Source organism: Protopterus annectens, chromosome 3.part0 (genome assembly GCF_019279795.1).
Source record: "Protopterus annectens isolate FY-2018-M chromosome 3.part0, PAN1.0, whole genome shotgun sequence".
NCBI lineage: Eukaryota > Metazoa > Chordata > Ceratodontiformes > Protopteridae > Protopterus > Protopterus annectens.
Window position 1 is genome coordinate 833,569,923 of NC_056731.1, and position 25,148 is coordinate 833,595,070.

The following is a 25,148-nucleotide window of genomic DNA, read 5'->3' on the forward strand; positions in this document are numbered from 1 at the left end:
GTTTCTTCAAGTACTGGGACTTATAGCAGCCACAATCCTCATGCTCCCTCTAGCCAGGTTGCACATGAGAACATTTCAGTGGTACTTAAAGAATGTATGGTCTCAGCACCAACACTCCCTAGACAAGCACCAACACTCCCTAGACAAACAAATCCCCCTTCTGTCCTGCCTAAAGTCAGAATTGAGGTGGTGGATTCAACAAATCCTCCAAAACCAAGGCATTCCCCTGCAACTTCCTTCCCCTACCCAATCCATGCACACCAGACGCATCAGATCTAGGGTGGGGGGGGGGCAACTCTAAAGGGTTATAGGGTACAAGAATCTTGGACACCTGCCCTTCAAAAACAACACTACAACATCAGGCAGTCTTGCTGCCCCTTCAGCCCTTCCTTCTCATTCTTCAGCCAGGCCTTCTTCACATTCTTGCAGACACCACAATCATGTGGTACCTGAACAAACAGGGAGGGACAAAAGACTACCTCTTATGCAGGATGGGATAACCCTACAGATTTGGGAGCTAGCCACCAAACACGACCTCTTCCTGCAGGCCTCTTACATCCCCTCTCAGGAAAACAAACAAGCAGACTTGCTCAGCAGAACATCCTCTCACCTTCACGAATGGATGTTAAACAGGGGAAACCTTTCTAGACATAGTGCACCGGTGGGGCACCCCTCAAGTGGATCTGTTTGCCCCCCCCAGAACAGACAACTAAGCAAATTCTGCACTAGGGATCACACTCCATCAGCATGGAGAGTAATGTCTTCAGCTTTCTTTGGAAGATGATGTTCCTTTATGCGTTCCCCCCTTCCCACAAATACAAAAGGTCCTGAAAATCAATAAGGATCAACCGAAAATCTTGTTGTTGACTCCCTACTGGCAAAGGCAACACTGGTTCCCCCTTCTTCACTCTTTAGCCAAGGGCAATTGCCATAGGTTAGCCCACAAAGTGGACCTACTGTCTCAGCAAAAGGGATCTCTCATTTACCCTCAGCTGCAAATGCTCAACCTAACACTTTGGGTGATCGACTTCTGATCCCATACAGCAGCTCTACTCTGAGAATGTGCTCTCAATCCTAAGGGAGGCCAGGAAACCAACTACTAGAAAGACATACCCATCTAAATGAGAAAGATTTGCAAAATGGTGTCTTCGTAAGGACAGGGATCCTGTGCAGGCAGACCCCTCCCTAGTCCTTAGCTATGTTTATGATCTCATTAAGGCTGGACTAACTTACTCCTCTGTGAAAGTCCATCTTTCAGCCTTCCTACCCCTACAGCCACTCCTGCTTTCAAGACTGGATCTTAAACTTTTCCTGAGAGGGATCCTATTAGACCACCAAGAAAACCCATCCCTCCTCCCTGGGACCACAACTTCGTGCTAGAAAAACTCACCTTACCTCCTTTTGAGTCAGCTAGTTTGGCCTCCTTACAAATGTGTACTTGGAAAACCATTCTTTTAGTGGCCATTTCTTCCACTAGAAGAGTGTCAGAACTACAGGCCTCATGGCCTGCCCCCCCGTTAAACCACCTTCCAAAATGACAGAGTTGCCTTATGCACAAATCCTAAATTTATGCCCAAGGTGGTAAATGAGCTATCCCTAAACCAGTCCATCTACTTACCTACCTTCTTCCAACTCCAACCAACAGTGCAGAGAGAATCCTTCATTCCCTGGACATACACAGACAGTTGAAATTCCATTTAGACAAGACTAAGGCCTTCAGAAAGTGTGACCAACTCTTTATCTCCTTTCACCCCAGGGTTCTGGGCAAGGCAGTCCGCAAACGGACCATTTCCTGCTGGATTAGGAAATCTATTTGTTTTTGTTATTTACACCATGGCAAGGTCTTAACTCAAGGGGTAAGAGCTCACTCCACCAGGGCATAGCTACCTCCAAGGCCTTTCTTAAAGGCCTGGACACAGCTTCCATCCTGGAAGCAGCTACCTGGTCTATAGTCCACACCTTCACCAGACACTACAAACTAGACCAAGTCTCCAGGGCCAGGGCAGGCTTTGCCAGAGCAATCCTGCAAAGATTCCTGGAATCCTCTACCTCCACCTCCTCCCATTTCTCCTCCTAAGCTGTGGTACTCTCCCACACCAAAGTGAATACTGCAACATTGGAATAGAAGGGACATAGAATAGTTGCGTAAAATCTTACCATAACCATAGATGAAATAAACTGCAGAAGCAGAAGCAAAAACGACGGTAAAAAAACTCACACACACTGGAGCCACAGTCACTATCTTAAAATTTACTGAGCTTCTTAGTATTTCAGCTAACTCACCTTCCAGGGAATAACCATAGATGTCCTTCTCTTCCATGTTGCAGTATTCCTTCCCACCTCCATACCCCCTATTCTTCTCGGGGTCCGGCCCCTGGCCACTGCTTCCAACCTCTAAGGCTTATCTGTCCAGCCTTACAGTGGCATTTGTTTCTTTGGTTGACATCTTGTTCTCCTGACAGGCCACTCCTCTGGGCTTCAAGTTCTGTGCGTGCCAACGTCACATTTAAAGACCCTGGTTTATGGCCTTACATGTGACGTCCCATGCACCTACAGCAGCCAGGCAAAAGCTTTTGTATAGGAGCCGACATCAGATCGGCTGAGGCGGAAAATCCCACACCATAGTGAATAGTGCAACATGGAAGAGAAGGACATCTATGGTTATGGTAAGATTTTACACTATTCTTTCTTCAAGGGCACCTTAGTTAATTGTGAAAGCAGTGATGCACATATCTCTCAACTGTTCAGATTTTTGCCTCATGTTTTTGGTTTGTTCCTCATAAAATTTGTGGTTGTCTGGCAAATTACTGAGGGTTGAAGTCAGTCACTTGAGGTTCAGACTTCATATCCATAATAACTAAAAAACCTGTTGTTCTAGCAACTTATTTAAAATCTGTCCCTATTTTTAGGCCTTTGTTCCCCAATTATTTCTGGCGTTGTCCAGATTTCTTGCACTGAGAGGTAGAGAGGTATGGTAATGCATATGGTAGGTAATTAGGAATTTATGGGTAATCTCATTAAAACTTATTTACTACAGAGCCTTCAGGAAAGTAATACTCTTCACGCTACATTATGCTTTATAATTGTATCCTTTTTATCCTGTTGACAACTGTGTCCTGATCCATTTAAATCTAGTGATCCAAGCAGCAAATATGACCTTCATATTGTTGTACAGTATAGTACAATATCCATATTTACATGCACATGAAAACAAATTTCAAAAAGTGGTCAAAGAGCTTTAAAAAGCACATAAAAAAACAGATCACAGTTCTCACAGGTCATGGACCAAAAGGAGACTGCAGAAGCCTACCTTCCTAAAGTTGCAGTCTGTCTCCGTATTAGTATTCTGAAGAAATATTTTAAAGTTATCTATCTGTGAATTAATTCAGACCTGGTAATCTTGCCTGCTTTGCTAATGTCATGTCTGCACAGCTCTCTTATCTCCAGAATTGTAGACAAATGCAGAAATAATCAGGAACGCTTGCACTTTTTAAAAAATGTTAGTACTATTAACTTTAGAAATTGACAAAATAAAGATATATGAATTAATATGAATTTTTTGAAGTGAAATATATCAAATTTTGTCATTATTTAAGTGCAATCTTCCACCTTTTCTCCCCAAATCTTAAGTTTTATGATGGGATTAGGAGGAACAGGGCAAAATTTTAAGCCAGAATCAATAACAGTTGAGATGTATGCTGCGCAGCTGCTACATGGTTGTTGCAATCCGCTTTGAGATGTCGCTCCACCCACATTACACATCATCATTGTGGGTGTGACCATTTGATATCTTTGCTACTTTAGCAACTTTTCTTTTGGGAAGGTTGATTTTGGGTTACACTTGATAAGCTTCTGTTAGGTGGATCTTCAGTACTGACGCACTTTAGTAGTAGTACAACTTTTCTTCTCTTTAATTAAAGGAAACGTGAGTACAGTTACATAATAGCAATATTAAAACTAATGAAGTCTTAAGTTCAGATTCTGTCACAAGGCATTCATAGTTTTCTTCCATCTGTATTGCTTTTACTTCTCATTATTTGATTTTTTTGACCTGTGTGCATGTCTTCTGCACTGTGCCTTAGAAAGTAGGCATACTTTCCCTCCCAAATTCCCTCTAGCGTGAGATTCTTTCCTTGTCTTTTACCTCTGTTTTATTCTTTTCTCTGTATGGTTAGCTATTTTCAGTTCAGCCTCTTCCAGAGCATTTAATTTCCCTCTGACTACATTGGAAGACACTTGGAGGTGATCATTTTATTCTCTCAAACATCTGACAGTCTCTTAGGCCTGTATGGAGGGTGGATAGGGGACTTCCTGCTAATGACTTGAAGGAGACTGTGGCTTTGAGGCACTGCCCGTTGACAAGATGCTGTATCTGGCATGACTTATGGGATACTTAGTGGTACAGTACTTACTTTCTTAACCAGATAAAAATGGAGAAAAAAAGGCAAGAGTACTGATTTGAAAGAAACTTGTCAAAAACATTTTAGTCTGTCATAACCACGCAAATTTTTGCAAGCTGTGTTATAAGTGAAAAGGCATGGGCCTGAATTGTGCACTTTATGATGTAATTTATGACAACACTGGTTTGTTGAACATTTGTTGATCCTGAATCTGCTTGTTCAAGTTTAGTTTTGTTTTTATGACTGTTTTAGCCTGTTGCTACTGTGAAACATGTGGAGGTCCTTAATTAAGGACAGTGTATTTAACTACTTTGAATCACTATGTTTTAAGCCATCGCATATTGTGATTTTTCTACCTTTAGGCCAATGAGGTGCTACTTTTCAACAGAAAATTAACTGCAGCTGAAGCATGCAATTTAGGACTTGTTACAGAGGTTTTCCCAGACAGCTCATTTCAGAAGGAAGTTTGGGTGAGGCTAAGAAGTTTTGCAAAGTTACCAAAAAATGTAAGTATAAAATCTTCTTTTTGAAATTTCATTGCTGTCTGCCATTATGAAAGTAATATTTTGAATGTGGGTTTTTACTCTTGCAAGATAGCATCATGTTGGAGAGTATAATTAGCATCATGGTGAATATAGTATGTCTGGTTACCTTGAGAAATGTCAAAAAAGTATACATTAAGAAACGTGGTACTGGCAACCCATGTTCACTGTACAGTGCATGGCAGACCTGATAAGAGAGAATTATTGTCCATTAGATGTTTCTTCTGTTAGGAGTAATGTATTTCTGTTCTGTGGTGTGTTGTGTAATAAACAATGTGTGATATTTTCAGAAAGCAGAGTAGGTTGAAGAGTTGTTTTTTTTTTTACTGCAGCTGCTATTGACTGGCTGGTTTTCATTATTATTTTCGAAAACCCTTCTTCAGTTGAGAATCATGGTGGTAACAACTACCCAGGTTATGCCACAGTTCCTAGAAATAGTCTCCATCTCATTGTAAGTGTTTTCAAAGCAAGCTGATGTACAGTTCTTAGTGTGTCATGGGTTTGTCCCAGAAACACTTCCTAGTGGGCTGTGCTTGGTACACCTGTCATGGGAGACATGTGGGGGGACATCCTGACAAGGTGCCAGACTACTTCATCTGAATCCTGTGAACAATGAGGAGCAGTGGCTAAAATCTATCTTCAAGATTGCCCAGCTTCAACACGGTCATGGATAATGAGCCCTGCACCTTTCAAAATAACCTCATTTCTACTACATGTATATGTAATCTAATGAATTTGGTCACTACCCAAATTTGTGACCATAAATAAAGATGGGGTTTAGCCTGGCCTGTACATTGAGAGCTTTGTTTTGTAAGCTAGCTGTCACTTCCTCACCACATTGAAGTTCAGCCACAATTTCAAGACATTGATTTTCATCCCATGTGCTCCACACTCAGCTGAGAGCAGACATTTGCAGGTAAGAGGATAGTATCCTCTGCAGAAAACAAAGATGCAGTCTTCACATCTTCAAAGTGGATACTCTGCAGAGCATTGTAGTAAATTGATTATTCTGGTATTCGAACCAGAAACAGGAGGGGAAAAAAGACCCTTCTCCTTTCATTGAGTCCTGTACGCACCTTGAACATATTTGACTTGATCCAGAGACTCTGAACATAACTTTTATTTTTGAAATCCAGAGACTGAGTGACACAAAGCCGTGGCCTTGGGACCTCTGTACTGTTGTAACACTTTCTGCAAGATCCTGAGACACGTGGCTGTGTACCTTTTCCAAGTCCACAAAACAACATTGATATTACTAGCAAACTCCCCTGACTCCTTCAGTATCTCTGCAAGGACAAATACTTCCACTTTTCCATGACCAAGAAGAAGTCAACATTGCTCCTTCTGGTGCAGACAGCCACAGAATAAAAGCAGAAGGATGTGAACAATCCAAAGGACATCAAAATTTATTAACAAAATGTTAAGCGCTTTCCTCTCCACTACAGAGACTTCCTCAGAACAAAGAAACATCACAGTCACCCAACCAAATTAAATACCCCTTTCAATTAATCAATTTGTACAATCATTGAAATTTAACGCAATACTCACAAGAATTGTTCTCATTAAAAAACAGCTACTAAAATTACATTTAAAACCATTTCAAATCAAATTAAACACACAATATTAAACTAAACTACATCACTACATAGTTATACATAAATATTTGTCTTAACTTTTACCTCTTAAAACTATCCTGAAATTTGATCAAGTTTTAAAACACTGGCAATACTAATAGTCTCATTTATGCCTGGATATCGGGAGGCATTCATAAACAATTGCCATCTCAATTCCATTAAATACTTCCACTTTTCCATGACCAGGAAGAAGTCAACATTGCTCCTTCTGAAGCAGAGTCTGGATTGTTGAATGATGTATTCTTTTCAGTACCCAGGTATATGCTTTCCCAGGGCAGCTGAAGAATGTGAGCCATCTGTCATTGGAATCCACCCTTCTCTCCCCAGTTTAAAAATTGTGACCACTGTTCCAGTTTGGTACCTTAAAAGTACTACCCCAACATGTTATACACTATAGTCATATTCCAGTTATTTTTTTTTAACTACATTTGCCTCGTGTCCTAGTGTGTCTACAGATGTCCCCATAGGCAGTTCACTTGAAGAACTCATTTTGCATCTAGTGTGATATGTAACTTTGGCAAATCTGAGCCTTCCATGCCTCTAACCCCAAAATAGAATATAAAGCAGGGATGGTAAAACATCATGTCATCAGCAGCTAGCAAGATGATAAATGCTATTGTATCATGTTCTGGTGCTGTCACTTAACTTGTTTTCATAATCTGTCAAGTTAATTTTCCAGTAGGGTTACCCACAAGAATAAATTGGTCTTGAAGCCCTATTGAATCAAATGCTTGTAGAGACAACTGGTAATTTAATAAGGTAGCTTTATCTGCTTATTTGTCTTTCAGAACTGTACTACTAGGAAATGCACAGCAGTCCCATGCATAGGTATCATGTATCCACAGTGCAAGAAACAGAGCCCAAAAAAAACAGACCTAGAAAAGTAGAGTACAAGTTCCAGAGGAAACATGAACCTTTTGCTGTTCTCCAGAAAGGCTGGATAGAGCATTATGTTTTTCAGACTGATAAAGTCAAAGTAATCTGAAAAATACACAAAATCCTCATCTTTCTGGGTGCTGATTTTGATGTATTAAAACATATTTACATACTGATGTATGCGTATGTATGGTTAAGAGAGTGTCATACTGTGGATAAAAAAATCATTGTCATACAACATGAAAATATATATCTGATGTTGTCAGTCTTCATTCATTCTTGAATGTTGGGTCTTGGTTCCGTCCTCGGAAACAACTTGGCCGTTATATCAAGCTTGCGCCAGCCAGAAACTCCCAAGCTAACGCTACCCATAGTGCCTCTCTTCCCTTCCCCTCAGATCTCGTTTGCTGCGTAGAATTTCAGGTGCGTCAGTTGTAACCTTTTTCACATATATTTATAATTTTTTTGTCTCTTAGCTCTAAACCTGTTACTTATTTGATTTTTTCTAGTTACTGCCCTGTCTTGTTGAGTGTGAGTGCTGTTTCTTCCCTTTCTACCTTGTCGGTAAATACTTTATCTTACCATCATTGGTATAGGCCCTTCCCTCTTACCTCTGCTAATTCTGTCAGTACCATCATTGGTATTCCCCTTTCTCCCCTTTACCCTTTGTGGTTATTTTCTTTAACTACCATTGTTCTACCAAACTATCATTTTCTTTACCCTGTTTTTCTCTTACTCCATGTGTGTGTGTGTGTGTGTGTGTGTGTGTGTGTGTGTGTGTGTGTGTGTGTGTGTAAGTTGTCTGTGTAAGTTGTCTGTGTGCTTGCCTTCTCATTTAAGGTTTAGAAGATGGCAGAGAAGCATAAGTGAACTACTGGTTTCAAGCAGTGTGAATAATGTGGCAGAAAGATGCCCAATTCGGATGGGCATCTTTCTTGCGTTTATTGTTTGGGGGAGGTGCCACATTTAGAGATTCAACTGCGTGTGAACTCTGCAAGGGTTTCAGTGCTCGAATCCTTGCAGAGAGGAGCAACAAATTGATCCTCAAAGGGCTATTGAAATGTCCTTTTAGTGAGGCTTTGTCTGAGGCGGAGATGTCAAAGTCTCCCAAAAAAAAAGAGGAGCCACTCTGTTCCGGCATCTCCCAAACCTCAAGAATCTAAATCTTGTAAGGCCCAGGCCTCAACTTATACCTCGGAACCAAGGTCTAAGATTAAAAAATTGACACCTGCTACCGTTTCACCACCGAAACCTGTAAATTCTCCCATGGTGCCGGCAGCTACTGAACCTGTGAAAGTCACCGCGGTACCGACCCCTTCATCGGTACCTATGACCATCTCGGCACCAACAATAGTTTCCCCAGTCAAACCGGTCACCCCCCCCAGCAAAACAAATCATTGGTCAGCCGACCACGGTGCCGAAGGTCGAATCCTTACCCAGGACTAGGTACTCTCCATCTACTGGACCCCTTCCTTGGCCAGCAATTGAGTCCCTTTATTGAACACCCAGAATCACCCTCCGTGATGTCCATCCATTCCACCAGGAGCCTTTCAGAGCTTGATGTAGTCAAATTAGTGTATGAGCTCTTCATGACCAGAGGTCTTCCTGCACCATCTAAGACCTCTCTCCCATGTGGATCTGAGGTTTATTCTCCAAGGACTCCCACTCATCTTCCTTCTTCAACCTCTTAGAGCCATCAACTTTGATGCTCCCAGTGTCAACTACTTCGGTCCCGATGGTAGACCTCACCTTGGTTCCGGAACCGACTCTGTGGTTGGCAGCTCTGTCAGATCCGACTCACCCGCAGGACCTTGACTTGGCTGCTGGCTCCAGGATCCCTTGTTCGGCTCCGATTTTTTTTCCCATGGTGTTGTCCATGGTTCATGGTGCTTTGATAGTTCCGAGTCCTCTCACAGCTCCTTTTCTGGAGGTGGGCTTGTCAGAGTGGACTGTGTCCCTGGTTCTGAAGTTGTCATTCTCTGTTCTGGGCTCCCATCCCTCTTCGGGTGGGCCTGCCTTCCAGATTATGGAGAAATCTCTCACCCCAGCAGGCTCGCAGTTGGCACCATCCCCATCACAGTGCCACATCAATGTATCCTCTGGCTCGCAGCTGTCACAATCTGCTACATCAGGGTAGCAGGCACGAGAGCAGCATGACACCCTGCTGCAGGGTACCCTCTCTTCAGAGTCCTTCTCAGACCCCTCCTCCCGAGGAGCCACCCCATAAGAGATCGTGCAAGAGTAAGCACCTAGATTCTCCAGAAGAATCTATCACTGAACATACAGATTACGATGGAGAAGGATCCCCGCAGTCACCCCCTGAAGATGTCTTCTTTGGAGACATCCTGGATATCTTAAAACAGAGGGGTGATTAGAAGCCCATAAACCCTTCCTCCCAGGAATCTCTTTTATTGCAGGTTTTTCATGCCCAACTTTCTGCTTCTTGGGTGACCCCACCTCCCGATGAATTGGTCAAGCTCATCATGCAGCGTGAGTGGAAGCCTCCTGACACTGTAGAGCCAATCCCCTGGAGACCAGGCAAAATTCTGTCTGCACCCGAAGATCACCCCCACTGGTCCAAAGGTCTAGCGGTAGATGCTATGGTGGTGGCGGCTGCCACAAAAAAAAGAAACTTGCCAAGGAGAGTCCTGCTGTTCATCCTCCAAACAGAGAGTCTCGGACGATGGACAGATGTGGGAAGCAGGTCTGTGCTTCAATGACCTTTGCCATACGGTCGTTACATTTTTTCACACATTTCACTTGACTTCAAAGGGACCTGATAACAGAGCTTTCAGAGACCTTGGCAGGAGCAGTTTCTGATGATGTACGAGATAAGGTTGCCTCCCAGCTTGCGACCCTTGAATCGATATCTGACTCATCCATGCGGCTTATTGTGCACACAGCCGAAGGGACAGCCAGGGCAGCGAGTACAGGTGATGCCATTAGGCGTCATGCCTGCATGCACTTTTGTGACTTTGCAGCCCTTTCAAGTCTTCCTTTGTCAATGCTCCAGTAGATGCTACCTCGTTGTTTGTACCAAAAGTCAGACACACATTAGCCAGGTGTGAGAAGGATGGAAAGACCCTTTTCTGCTGTGGGCGTGCATTTTTTCCACTCCTCAATGACATTCCTCCAGGAATCAGAGGAGTGGAAAGATGTGGTTCAGAAAGTCCGAAGGGCCTTTTCGGGACACACGTGATGAATATTCTCCCCGAGGCAGGGGGGGGGGGACTCATTGGGAAGACACCCCTCCTGTGGCAGAGAGGGCCCCACGTAACCAGGGTTCCAGAGATTCTTTCTCTGGACAACCCTAAAGGCGCTTCTGAGCAGTGGCCTAATAGCTTACCTCTGGAGGCAGTTGGGGGAAGATTCGCTCTTCACCATTTAGCCTGGCACACAATAACATTGGATTCCTGGGTGCCGACAGTAATTACCAGAAGTTATCGTATCCCTTTCACTCTTTATCCCAGACCCCATAGGCGACTCCCCGATGTTCCACCCAGTCAGAGGGATACAGCAGCACTAGAAGTTCAAACTGTGCTTCAAAAAACAGTCATCGAAACAGTCCCAACAGACCAAATAGGATCCGGATTTTACTCAAGATTCTTTTTAGTGCCAAAAAAGACAGAGGTCTGGAGGCCAATTCTAGACCTCGGTGTTCTGAACAAGCTTGTTCGACAAACAAAATGCCGGATGGTCTCAGTTCAGCCTGTCCTTTCTTTTCTGGAGAAAGGCGATTGGATGTGCTCTGTAGGTCTTCAGTTAGCATATTACCACATAAATATAGGCAAGCACTCCAGAAGATATCTCTGCTTCCAGCTGGGAGCCAGTCTTTACCAATTTCGACCACTGCCCTTTGGTCTGACCACAGGCCCCCGGGTGTTCAAATGCATGGCAGTGGTAGCAGCTCACTTAAGGCTACAGAGATGATTCTGTATGTTTCCATATTTAGACTGGCTCCTCACCACCCCCTGCAGGCATCTATTGCTTTTTGCCTTGGACTCCGTTCTAAGCATTGCAGAGTTCTTAGGCATCTCAATAAACAGGGAAAAGTCAAAACTATCCCCCACACAATACATAGAATTCATTGGAGCAACATTAAACACAAAATCCTGCATGGCTGCTCTCCTTCTTCATAGACTGATGAGGTTGAGGTCACAACTTCAAGTGATACTTTCTCAAGACAAAGTTCTGGCTCGTCTGGTCTTACAACATCTTGGGTCCATGGCAGCAACAATCACCCTAGTTCCTTTTGCGAGATACCACATGAAGGTGCTTCAATGGCTCCTGGCATCACAGTTGTCTGTGTTATAACACAGACAGTGTCAGATCCAGTCTGCATAACCAACCATTGCAAGCAGGATTTACACTGGTGGATGAAACCAGAAGAAGAATTATGGGGCCTTCCCTTATCACCCTCTCAGCCCAAGGCCGTAGTGACCATGGATGCTTCCCTGATGGGGTGGGGGGGGGCATTTTCAGGGAAAGACAGTCCAAGGCACTTGGTCCCCTGAAGAGGCCAGTTTGCATATCAACGTCCTAGAACTGAGGGCAGTGCTGTTATTGTTGCAAGCATTTCAATCTGCCCTCCCTTCAGGGACAGTAGCTATTCAGTCAGACAACATATCAGTGGTATGGTACATCAACAAACAGGGAGGAACCAGATCCTACCCTTTATGTCTGGAATCCCTGAAATTTGGCAGTGGGCGATCACCTCTAACCGCTTTCTGATAGCGATGCACATGCTGGGGAATTCTAGCGTGATTGCGGACAAACTGAGCAGATGCATTCTCCTGCCTCATGAGTGATCTCTGTCCCAGTGTAGCAACTAAGATCTTTTGTTGATGGGGTCAGCCTTGCTGTGATCTCTTTGGCTCTTCCATAAGCCAGAAATGCAGCAGCTACTTTGCAGTAAACCCCCCCACAGGGGGAAACCCCTAGAGATGTTGTCCTATACAATTGGCTCCTGTGACTACTTTACGCCTTCCCACCAATCCCCCTAATTCCCCATTTTTTGAAGAAAGCCCAATGGTTGAAAAACAAAGTGATCTTCATTGCACCTTACTTGCCCTGTCAAGTCTGGTTTTCCTTTCTCTGGTCTCAATTCACCCCCCCTGTGGACTCTGGAGCCAGCTCCAGATCTGTTGTCTCACCTGCAGGGACTGGTCCATCCCAGCCTACAAAGTCTCAAGCTGATGGCTTGGTTCTTCCACTTCCAGTAATTGCCAGGCAGAATAATCCAGCTTCCACAGTACAAAAGATACTTTTAGCTTCTCATAAACCATCCATCAGGAAACGTTACGTTAGTAAATGGAACAGATTTGTGTTTTGGTCTCAGGAAAGAGGACTTGAGCCCTTTTCACCTTCGGTTGACAAGGTATTAGAATATTTATCAACCTTGTTCCAGTTGGGAGCCTCTGCCTCTACTATTAGAGTTCATTTAGCTGCTATTTTAAATTTTCATAATGGTTTCAACGACCTTTCTTTGATGTTTCATCACCTTTGCAAAACCTTTCTAAAGGACGTTTTGCATTTGAAACCACCTTTTAAAGAGCCTGTTGAGCCTTGGAATTTAACGCTAGTCTTACAAAGTTTGATCCATCAGCCCTTTGAGCCAGCAGCCACATGTGATGTCAAATATTTATCTTGGAAAACGTTATTCCTGATGGCCATCAAGTCGGCCAGAAGAATATCAGAATCGCAAGCTTTTTGTGTGAAACATCATATATCGTTTTTCACAGAGAGAGAGTGAGTATCACTTTGATACTACTTTAGGCAGAAAAGAGGAGTTAGTTCTGACTCCAATATTAATCAGTCTGTAGATCTACCAGTTTTCTTAATTTTTCAAACAAAGGCGAATATTGTTTGCATTTGCTGGATGTACACAGACAGTTAAGTTTTTTTATTTGAACAGAACAAAATCATTTACAAAATTGGCCCAATTGTTCCTATCCTTTTTGGGTACTCGACTGGGCAAACCAGTTTCCAAAGTTACTTTATCAAAATGGTTGAGAGATTTCATCACCTTTATTTATGACCAAAATAAGCTAAACTTAATGAACAAAAGTTAGGACCCATTCTACCGGATCAGTTTCCAGTTCAATAGCCTTTCATTCCAGAGCCTCTCTGAATGACATTTGTGCAGCGGCAACTTGGGCTACCACACATACCTCTATCACTCATTACAAATTGGACATGGTCTCCAGGGGAAGAGCATCCTTTGGCTCTATGGTGCTCAGGAATATCCTTTCTTAGGGCCTCCCAGGGCATAGAGTAGTTAGGGACTCTGTCCCAACAGTCAGGAATGAGTAAAGATTGACAACATCAGATAAAGTTATGTTTGTACCATAATGTTCCATTTGTGTTGTCGATCTTCATCCATTTTTGACATTCCACCCTCCTACCCTCTCCAAAGACTTCTGGAGGTTCTGAACTAATCCTGGGTTTCTAGTAGGGTAGTTGCTCAGACAAAGCTTCCATACTTTTTTCTCCCTATTCTATGGGCAAAACTCGATCTGAGGGGAAGGTAAAAGAGGCACTATGGGTAGCCTTAGCTTGAGAGTTTCTGGCTGGTGCGAGCTCTATATAAAGGCCGAGTCAGTCTCAAGGACGGAACTTAGACCCAACACTCAAGAATGAATGAAGATCACAACACAGATGGAACGTTATGGTAAGAACATAACTTATTTTTAATGACTGTGAAGGTAGAACGGAACCACTGCCACGAAATGTGATAGCTGGCTCAACTTGCCTCTAGATTTGACAGTATGAATGTACCACTACCACAAGTTTGGCACCCAGATGTTAGACTGCCATCCAGTAATGACAAGATGATTGGTACTGATGGGGTTTTGAATCCCATCACTGCTAACCAGGGCTGATGAAGTAGAAAAAAAATAAATGTGCTTACAAGTCTGTTTCAATAACTGTTTTCAAAGGGGAACTTTCAAGGTTGGCTGCACACTGATCAAAAGCTTAACTTCAGCTCTCCCATTTTGAAAATAGAAACTGATAAACTCCAGCCAGAGATTTTATCAACTTAAGTCTGTTATTGGCTAGAAAGTACACTGTCTGGATGCCTGCAAAGAAGACATTTTGAGCCTGAAATAAAGTTAACTAGAAAAGGTGAAGAGAAAACACTGACTCAAATAATCTGGCAGCTGTTCAGCAGAAAGCACTTTAAGCTGTAGCGTATTCTGGTATTCCACAGCAGGAGCTGTTAATTGAAAAGATGCATCATATGTGTGCTCCAAATTTGTCCATGCAAAAGCAGCCAAGACCTTTATTAATAAAGACGAAAACCTACCAGCAGAAAAAGTTGATTTTGACAAAACTGTGGCAAAAAAGCAAAGTATTTAAAGTCGGAGACACTAGAGTTTTTGTGGAAAATGATTATTCACTGTATACCAGGCAGAAGAGAGATTTATTCCATTAATTAGGAAATATCAAGAGGCAGGTGTGTGATTCAACATGCTGTTTCCATGCTGCTTTTCAGCTGTCTTAAGAATATTTTTTCCAGAAGGATCAAGTCATTTTTGATGCAGAACAGACTAAGCAGGAAATGAAAAACGTTGTCGTACAAAAAATGAGCCATCAAGTAGAAAGGGACTCTGCTTCTCATTCATTGGATAATAAAGCACACAGAGAGACTTTACCAGTGGAATGTTTTCCACTGCTTCAAAGGAAAATGCTTGAGAGATCGAAAAGCACAGGAGTTGACTAGAAGAATTGGGAGTACCATGTAATTGGACAGGAATCTGGATTTGGAAGATGTAGATGAACAGGAAGAAGACCAGCAGCAAAGAAATTAATGAGTAAATGTGAGACTACAAAGTATCAATTGCATGTATGAAATATGGCTGTATAAGAATAAGCGGAAAGAGTGGATTTTTGTTAGCTTTGTTATACTTGTGAGGAACTGAAAAGTATTTGCTTCACTTCATGCCATTAGTGTGTAGAAGGACTCTGAGGAGAGAGGAAGAGAAAGGAAGAAAGCAACTGTAAGTAAAACAAATTATTTTCTTACGAGTATTTCTATGAAACTTTTGACAATATAAATTGGATATTTTATTGTCCAGTATTTTTATTTGTTCTTGTATGTGATAGCTATTAAAACAGCTGTCTTTTTTTCTTCCTCTTCTCCCTCTCTCTTTCTCTCTGGTATTAAGAAATGTAGGCATTACAGTGTAAAAAGTGAAGAAAAGCTAGACAAACATATGTTTAAGTTAATAGACTGTAATTTTGGGTTCTTGAGGCGGGAGATGGGGTGTAAAAGTACACAGATCATGATGTATGTAGAGCTAGTGTATTTTCTCTTACTTTTGCATAGGTGAATGACTGGATAGAGTCTTGGCATACTCTAATAACAAGTGAAAACAAGTAAATATGAGTAAACTGAATATAAAGAAAAGATTTCTTTTATCAATAAATGTTTCAGCTTGACTTTCAGGCTGTAACAGAGGAATGCATTTTTATTTTTCTCTTACTTTCCATGGAGGAAAGGCAAGAGGAATAAGACGAGTGTTGGTTTCTTCATGGCTAAAAGTTAATGATTTCTGAAAGTATGCAGTTAGTTTTCACATCTGGGGGAGTGGGAATAAAGCTAAAAAAAAAAAAAGACCAACACTAATTAGTGTAAGTAGAAACACAGGCAATAACGTGTCTAAGCATGGATAACCTCAATTTCAGGTTAACTAGGCCCTGTGTTATCAGCTCTCTTTTGGCACAAATGTTCCTGTTAAGAGGATTGACTTCATTATTTGAAGATGTACATAGTTGTGCGTGTGTATTAAGTTAATAGATTATAGCTGTGTTATGGGGGTGGGTTTGTTTGTTTGTTTTTTTGTTTTGTTTGAGGGTTTTTATTAAAACAAGAAGTATTTTAAAATGTGACATAGGCACTAATGTTAATAAAAATTGTATATAGGATTATCCTGCTAAACAGTGGGTGCAGGTATCACAAAAGCTGGAATTAGACATTTAAAAAAATCTGCCACATATAATAAATAGGAAAATTGACTTCTCACCATAATGTCAACACTTTCCATATTGTCTTGGAATGTCAATTGTCTCATGGGTATAGATGAAAAGGAGATAATACTTATATTGAGAAATTCTGAGTGCAAATAGCAGTGCTACAGGAGACATTTGGAAAGATCTGTGCATGTGAATTTGATGAAGAAAGGACTTCAGAATGAATATTCTGCAGAATATCAGGAACAAAGGAAAAGAGGAGTACTTGTTTTAATTTCTAGAAGAACTGCAGTAGTGATCAAAGAGGAAAAAAGGATAATAATGACAAATCTGTAGTAGTAAAGGGCTACTGGCAATGGATTAGGATTATACTGACATGTTTATATTCCACCTAAAACTGCTGTTTTGGAGCTTAAAATATTTGGGGGAGAAATAATCAGCTTTCAGCAGGGAAGAATTTGAAGTGCTACAACAGGATGTATCTGAGGGGCCTAGAAGTAAAAATATAAAAAGAGGGCAGATTTTTGAAGAAATTAATGAAAATATTTGGTATTGAAGATTGGATTTAGTAGAAGGAACTTAGGATTTGCATATTGTTCCCAAAGGTACATTAACTGAGCTAGACTTGATAGAAATTCTATTTTGCTTGTCCGTTTAATTGAAAACTTTGATACACATCAGAAACTATTTCAGATCATGCTGCAGTAAATACCAAGATAAAAAGGCAGGGTAATGAAGTAAAGATAAGACTGGCATTTCCCCTCCTACCTTTTACAAAGTGAGGAATTTGAGGAATGGGTTGTGGAAATTATCAGGGAGTTATTGGGAATGATAAAGTACTTCAAAGGTTATAGATAGGGGAATAAAACGTGCAGTAGATATAAAAGAAAAATAGATCTGGTTAGGAAGTGATGAGACTTATTTACAGGGGCTGATAAAAGTTAAAATATTACAACTAAGAGGATTCTCACAGAACAAGGTGAGGCAAAATTGCAGTGCGCTAGAGAGAATAAGGGAGTACCTGGATAATATGCATGAGATTAGAAAAATTGTTAAGCAACTATTTTGATAACCAGTACACAAAAAACATCTGGCACAGTGACTTAGACAACAGAAAGTAGAAAAGGATGTTGCCAGACTTTGGGAACCTATAACAGGAAAAATAACCAGAGAACCTTTAGAGGAAATATGCCAGAAATGTTATGAACATTTGTAAAGGGGAAATCAAGAAAAAACACAAATGCAAATATGTATGGAAGACTTAAATATGTCAAGTTTAGAGATAGATGAGGCTCAACAACTAATAGACAGGAAGAGATGAGATAAAAATAGTGATGTATAACCAATCTACAGGAAAGTCTGCAGGAATAGATGGTATTCCATAGAAGTTAGGAATTTAGAAGGGACTAACGTGATGCAGATCTGGAAGGTTTTGTTTAACAGTATTTTAAAAGGAGGTGGAAGCACCAACATCCTGGAAAAAAGCTGTGGTGGCTGCAATAAAAGACCCATGTGGTCCAGCTTCATATAGGCCCATTTAAATTCTAAACCATGATTATAAAGTGTTTGTCTGTAATTGCTAAAAGAATAGCAAAGTTGATGCCAAAATTAATACATGTAGACCAGTGTGGTTTTGTGGAGGGGAGGCAAACATTTGACAGTATTAATAGAACAGTGATGATGCAGAAGGAAGCAGAATGTAAAAAAATATTGCTGTTATTAGTAAGTCTTGATACAGAGAAAGTATTTGACAGAGTAGGGCAATGGAATAATTGTCATGTCCTGATACAATAATATGGTTAATTAGAAGGATATATGAGGGATCAGAGGCAAAAATCAAAGCGGAAGGGTTCTTCTCTGATAAGTCATGTCTGAACAGAGGCAGGGTTATCCTCTTTCCTTGTTAAGAACTACAGGCAAAGAAAAAATAAGGGACTTAGAAATTTAAGGATATAATTGTTCAAGAAAAGCTAACTTTACTTGCAGATACTATTTTATACCTGATGGAACCATAAAAAGCCATCTCACTGTTGTGGAATATTCTGAGAGAGTTCTGATTTTTTTTTTTTTTTTTTTGGAATTTAAAATTAATGAAGATGAAACAAGGGCTGTTGCTAACAAAGTATGTGCTGACACATGAATTGGTCCACCAATGCACATATTTATTGGGACATGAGAAAATTAAGTATTTAGGAGTATGGATTAAAAGGATTAAGTTATGTCAGCTAAAGGGTATGTGGAAGAGACTAAACAAAAGAGAATACAAAAACTGAGAAAACTAGAAGCTCTTGCCAATGGATATGGATTGTAATATACAAGCAGTAAAATGTTTTTAGTCCCTTTAGTTTTATACACAGATCAGGCATATTTGTATCAACCAGAAGAGAAGGTGTGGACAGTAATTAATAAAGAGTTGCAGGATTTTATTCTGGGGGGAGGGGGGGGGCAAGAGTCAAATGGGATAAGTTAATCCTCCTGACAGAACAAGGAGGTTGAGGATTTCCTGATTTGAAGGGATATTTTAGATCTACACAATTAAGGCTGTTATACAGAAGACAAGCAGAAGGCTGTAATTCAAAGTGGAAAGGAATGATGATCAAGAAATAAGGAAATAATAGGATTTTGGACAACAGAGCCTTAAGAAGAATAACAGCAGTTGTACAAAATATTATATTAATAAAGTAGCAGAAAGTATACTGAGAATTCATTAAATGCAGGAATGAAGAAATGAGATTCTGCTGATAGGGATGACTGCAGTTAGGGGTACAGAGAGTAGTCAAGAAGGGGCTGGAATTTACTGGAGGAAGCTGGCAAATGAACTGAGGTGTTGGGAACAAGTAATACTAGAAGGAAAAGTAATAGAATGGGAAGAGGCCAAGAAGACATTAGGACTGCAGGCTGAGGATTGCCTTCCCCATAAGGGATTGATATTAGAATGTAGACAAAGAGAAGGGGATAGGGAATCCTAATTGAAATACTTGCACTGGTTGACTGTTTAATTGAACTGGGAACAGAAGCTGCTGTTAAAAAAGGATGATCAATATGACATATAAAATGTGGCATAATAACTATAGGGATAAATCAGAAGGGGTTAGAAAAAATGGGAAGCGAGATTAGATATGCAGTTCACAACGAAACAATGGAAGGACATATGTATGGCTCCAAAATATGCAACAAAGTATTCAAGATTTTAAAATTTTTGCATGGAAGTAGATAGATATTTTTATTCCCCAAGTAGACTCCAAAGAATTTTTCCTCGGGTAGATGGCAAAGGTTGGAGGTGTGATGGGGAAGAAAGAGGCAGCTGGGAGCATATGCTATGGGAGTGTAATGAATTGGCAGACTTTAAAAATTCCCTGCAGAGTACTGTCAGCAATACTGAGATGAGCAAATGAGGGTAACTAAGGAAATTAATTTTCTGAGCTTGGATACAGGATCTCATTGGTCTAGACATAGTAAGGCCTTGTTAAGTTCAGTTCTGGTGTTTACCTAAAAACAATTACTAGAAAATGGAAATCAAAATCTAAACCAAATGTACTTGAAGTAGTGAATATTATGTAACGGAGATGAGAGAACGGGAAGTGAGATCTTTAGAAAAGGATAGGAGTAAATTACATAAAAATAGAAATTGTGGAAACAATACTCACATTAAAATGTTTTGGAGGAGGAATGATGTTTAAGGGAAGGCAAGAATTAAATAATTTATGTAATGTTTCTTAGATATATAGCAATGTATGTGATTGTAAATGTGAACTTGTTAATATGGCTTGATTACTTTTATATAAATGTAAGTTTGATATGTCAGAAGTGATATATTAACTATTTTACAAAGTACAACTGGCTGCAAGAGCATAACAGAGTTCTCTACAAACTTCTTCCTAGCAAGGTAGTACTGACATCATCCTGGAAGGGCCAAAGAGTTGGTTACCCGCTACTTTTAAATCAAACATAATATGAAGTAAGTTAATATTTTATAGGCTTAAACAGCTTAATGGGAGGTGTGCCACACAGCTTGTAACCAACATTGAAAATAACAAATACCTTCTTCTCAGATAAATAACAGTATGTGAATATTCTTATAAGTAAATAAATAACCACAAGAGCTTAAATGTTAATAAATGAACTTTTCTTAAATACTAAAGAAAATAGTGCATATACAAAGGGAAATATACATAGGTTTGCACACAGATAAATCAAATAAAAGGCAATAAAAATGCAGGATTCATACAGAATAACCTTGGCTCCTGATATCCAAGTTCCATGGCTAGAGTGTCTTACAGAAACATTGCCCCTACTTAAATTAATAACTAGTATCACAGATTATTCAGTACAAACAAGACAGTATCACTATCTCTTACCACGTGGCCTCCATAGATGTGTACTTTTTCCCCAGCCCCAGGTGTCCATGACATCATCATCATCCTGTTGCTTGGAGAAGTTAAGTAGCCAGGCTAGTTCTTTTATTCATCGTGGTAATCTAAAGGTTTGCAAATATACATTACTGATCATTGTTATGTTGCTTTTCATAAAGACACTAAACAGAATTGTTGGAGTACCTGTCCAGATGTTCTTCATGTTTCACTGTTGCAGTCATCACATTTGGGTTATCTGCTTGCAGTAGCCCTCAGTCGGCCTGATTATCAAAGTCTTGGGTCCTGCGTCAGTTGCTGACTCATCTTCCATGACGTCAGGTAGTCAGGGGTATAAAGCATGCAGCCGACGGCATTACATCAGTCTTTCTTGCCGTGCGGTGCCCGATGCAGAAGCAGTTCGCAAGTGCTGGTCGGCCGACAACTGAAATTTTCGTTTTCGAGTTTCAGAACTGAAGTCTTCAACTAAGCTAAGTAACCCATTGGGGAACCTTTTTCTTGCTCTAAACCGATGTCAGTAAAAGTTAACAATTGTATTTCTTGTGGAAAGCAAATACCTCATAAAGATTTTCATTCGTACTGCATTCCTTGCTTAGGCCCAAACCACGACGTACCTAGCTGTCGGTTTTGCGCCTTATTCAAACCTCAAACTATTCGTCATCGGTTCATTTACACTTCTAAGTATTTTGGTACTCGGTTCAATTATCTAGAAATGGCTTCGGTAAGCAAAAAGACTACCGACATTCCGAAAAAAAAGATAAAGACAGAGATAGACCGCATAGGTCCAAAGCTGCCGACGACGCTTCTCCTAAGCTAGTCGCCAGTTCACCGGTACTCAGTGAGGCACTTTTGCAGCCCCTGATGCCCGCTACTTCAGATTCGCAGGCCTCTACTGAGACCCATTCGGAGTCCGGTATGCCACGAGATGCTTCCTCGACTGTGGAACCTGCGGATGTCTCTACCTTGGATGGGTCCGGAGCCACTGTGCAGGCACCAACTTCTGAGGGTGTATTCAGGCCTACTGACTTGCAAATTAAACTGACGTCATCTTCTTCTTCAAGGCCTAAAACTCGAGCCATGCCTAGAAAACTGACGCCCAGACTGCATGTTCAGGCCCCTATGCCTAAAAAACAAATAAGAATGGCTGAAGACCTTATTACTCTAATCAGGGGAAGCCACCCTTCCCTGTTTAAGAGCCCTAGGACTGATTTTCCTTCTGATTCTTCTGATCAGGATTCTGAAATTTCTGTTTCTTCTTATGACCAGGATTTGCCCTGATCTACCTAAGAGGATTCTGATGCAGAGGACTCAATTCCCTCTGCTTCCCCTCCAGAGGATTTCTCTTTTGGTGAAACCTTGCATACTCTTAGGGAGCATTTTGGCTGGGACAGCCAGGATTACTCTGACTCCAAAAAGAGGCTTAGGAATTTCTTACTCCTGCCCCAACACAGGCCTTTAGCTATACCTCCTGTACTGGACATGGTGGTTGATGCTTTCTTGGAATCTAGCCTGGCCCCTGACTATTTACCTCCTGCTCCCAGAAAACCTGATGGGTATTACAGGATTCCGGACTCTCACAAGTTCCTTTTTAAAAATCCTACTGTGGATCCTGAGACCATTTCACAGGGTCCCAAGGGTGTTAAGGCCATTACTGCCAAAAATCCTACCCCCTCTGATAGAGATTCCAGGGCGCTGGATAGATGGGGTAAGAATGTATACACTTCTACAACCTTGGCCATTAGGGCCTTAAACTGCCAGTTTCATATGTTGAAGTATCAGCAGCATATTATTGGATTGCTTGAACAGAAAATGATGTTGATTCCTGATTGTGCTGAAAATAAAGATTTACAGGATTTAATGCAGTCTGCCGAACAAGTTGGAAAACATACTTTGCATTGTGGTTTTGATTCATTAGAGGCATCTTGCAGGGTTGTTGTCACTGGGTCTGTACTTAGAAGGCATGCTTGGCTTAAGGAGCAATCTTTGTCAGATCATGTTAAGGCTAAATTGCTGGATGCTCCCTTAAACCAAGACCACCTGTTTGGCAACAAAGCAGAAGAACAACTTAAAAAGATGGAGGAAAAAGCTAAATCTATGCAAACTGTTAAAGATTTCCTGCAAGTACAGCCTCCCAGATGTAGTAGACATTGGTCCTCTAAGAATTGGTCCTTTCCCGTCTCTTCCAGGCCTTCTCAGTCCAAACCCCGAACCAGCAGAACGCCCAGGCTGCAGTCCCAAGGGACTCATAGGACTAAGCAGTGGGGGGCTCCCACTTCCAAAGCAGGAAGTAGTAAGACTCCCCCTCTGGTAAACTGTCTCAATGACTTAACTTTAAACCTTCCAGCCCTGCTCAACTGACTGTTCCTTTAGGGGACAAGATTGCACTGCAGGTAAAAAATTGGGAACTCGTTATCCAGGACAAATGGGTTTTAAATGTAGTTTCCCAAGGATATAGATTCCACGGTCAAACGGTTGGCCAAATCTACCCCCAAATCAGTGGGCAGAGGCTCAAAAGCAAGTTCTCTCTCTTTTAAGCATCAGGACTATTCAGCCTGTCCCAGAAGAAGAATGGGGACAAGGTTTCTACTCAAGACTTTTTCTGGTTCCCAGAAAAGACCATTCCTGGCGTCCTATCCTGGACCCGTCTATCCTAAACACATTTTTGGTAATCCCAAAATTTAAGATGCTAATTCTTCATCAGCTGCTTCCTATGCTAGGCAAAGATGCCTGGTTGGCAACACTGGATTTAAAGGAAGCCAACCTGCACATCCCAATAAGGGAATCTTGCAGATGATACCTTTGCTTCAAAGCAGGCTACATGCACTATCAATTCTCTGCACTGCCCTTTGGCTTATCTACTGCACCCAGGGTATTCACAAAGCGCCTAGCTCCAGTCATTGCTTTTTGCAGGCAAAGAAATATTCAAATATACCCATACCTGGACAATTGTCTAATTCAGGCAGAAAACCAGGACATACTATTGAATCATCTGGCATTTGTAAAGAAACTGCTAACTTCTCTGGAGTACACCATAATCGAAAAGAAATCACATCTTGTACCCTGCCAGCAAATTGTATTCCTAGGAGCAAGCTTGAATACAACTTCCCAGATGGCTTACCTCACGCCAGAGAAACAAGTTCATTTCGCAGCCTACTTCAAACTACTGGCCACAAAGACCTAGCTATCTGCAAGGAAAATACTGCAAGCCCTGGGGTTCATGGCCTCCTGCATTCTACTAATTCGATATGCAAGACTGCATATGAGAACTACAATGGTATCTAAAAAGCATATGGTGTCAACATTCTCAGGCTCTAGAGTCAATGATTCCTATCATACCTTGTCTACAGATAGAGTTCCCTTGGTGGGCAGAGGCCTGCCACCAAAACGAGGGACTGCCATTCACTCTACCCCCTGCTGCCCAAACCCTAACAACAGATGCATCAGACTATGCATGGGGGGCTCACTTGGCAGGGAAGTGCATTCAGGGCAAATGGAACCCAAGTCAAATGCACCTGCATATCAATCAAAAAGAAATGCTAGCTGTACAAAATGCTCTGACATCCTTCAAGGACCACATTCTTCCAGGACAATTATTTGTAGAGACTGACAGCACCACTGTTATGTGGTACATAAACCAGCAGGGAGGAACCCACTCATACCCTCTCTGCAGACTAGCTGTGGCTCTGTGGAACACAGCCTTAAGCTACCAAGTGCACCTACAGGCTCAGTTCCTGCCAGGAAAGCTAAATACACTGGCAGACGACCTAAGCAGAAATCTCATGGACCCACACGAGTGGAAACTGGAACCAAAGATATTCAACATGTTGGGAAACAAATGGGGGAGCCCAGTGATAGACCTGTTTGCCTCCCCGCAGAACTACCAATTGGACAAATTCTGCACAAGGACTCCCCACAAACAAACTTGGAAAGTTGATGCCCTGTCCTTCACCTGGAAAAACTTATCAATTTATGCCTGTCCCCCTCTGCCTCTCCTCTCCAAGGTACTACTAAAGATCAAACAGGACAAACCAAGGACAATACTGATTGCACCAGACTGGCCACGCCAACAGTGGTACCCCGTCGTGTGCAGTGTGTTACTGCTGGCACCTGACTCAGACCCCTACCCTGCTGTCCCAGCAGGAGGGCCAGATTCTGCACCCACAGCTTCAAACCTTGAACCTGGCAGCCTGGCTAATTACCTGATCTCTCCGTTACCATCCCTCAGTAAACAAGTGATGGATGTCATTCTGGAGGCAAGTCTCTTACTATCTTTCTGAAGTCTTTTGTTCCTGTCCATTTAAATTAGAGGATTTTTTTACTGTGCTTGCAACTCTGTGTGTGTGGATGTTTATT

The 25,148-nt window shown here is 41.5% G+C and overlaps 1 protein-coding gene across 1 annotated transcript in view; it reads left to right on the plus strand.

The window, feature by feature from the left end:
- Positions 1–25,148, plus strand: part of ECI2 (enoyl-CoA delta isomerase 2) — a 390,640-nt gene that overhangs the window by 353,901 nt on the left and 11,591 nt on the right. The window contains exon 11 of the mRNA XM_044065169.1: positions 4,763–4,906. Within this exon, the coding sequence (XP_043921104.1) occupies positions 4,763–4,906 (144 nt within the window). The remainder of the gene's footprint in view (positions 1–4,762; positions 4,907–25,148) is intronic.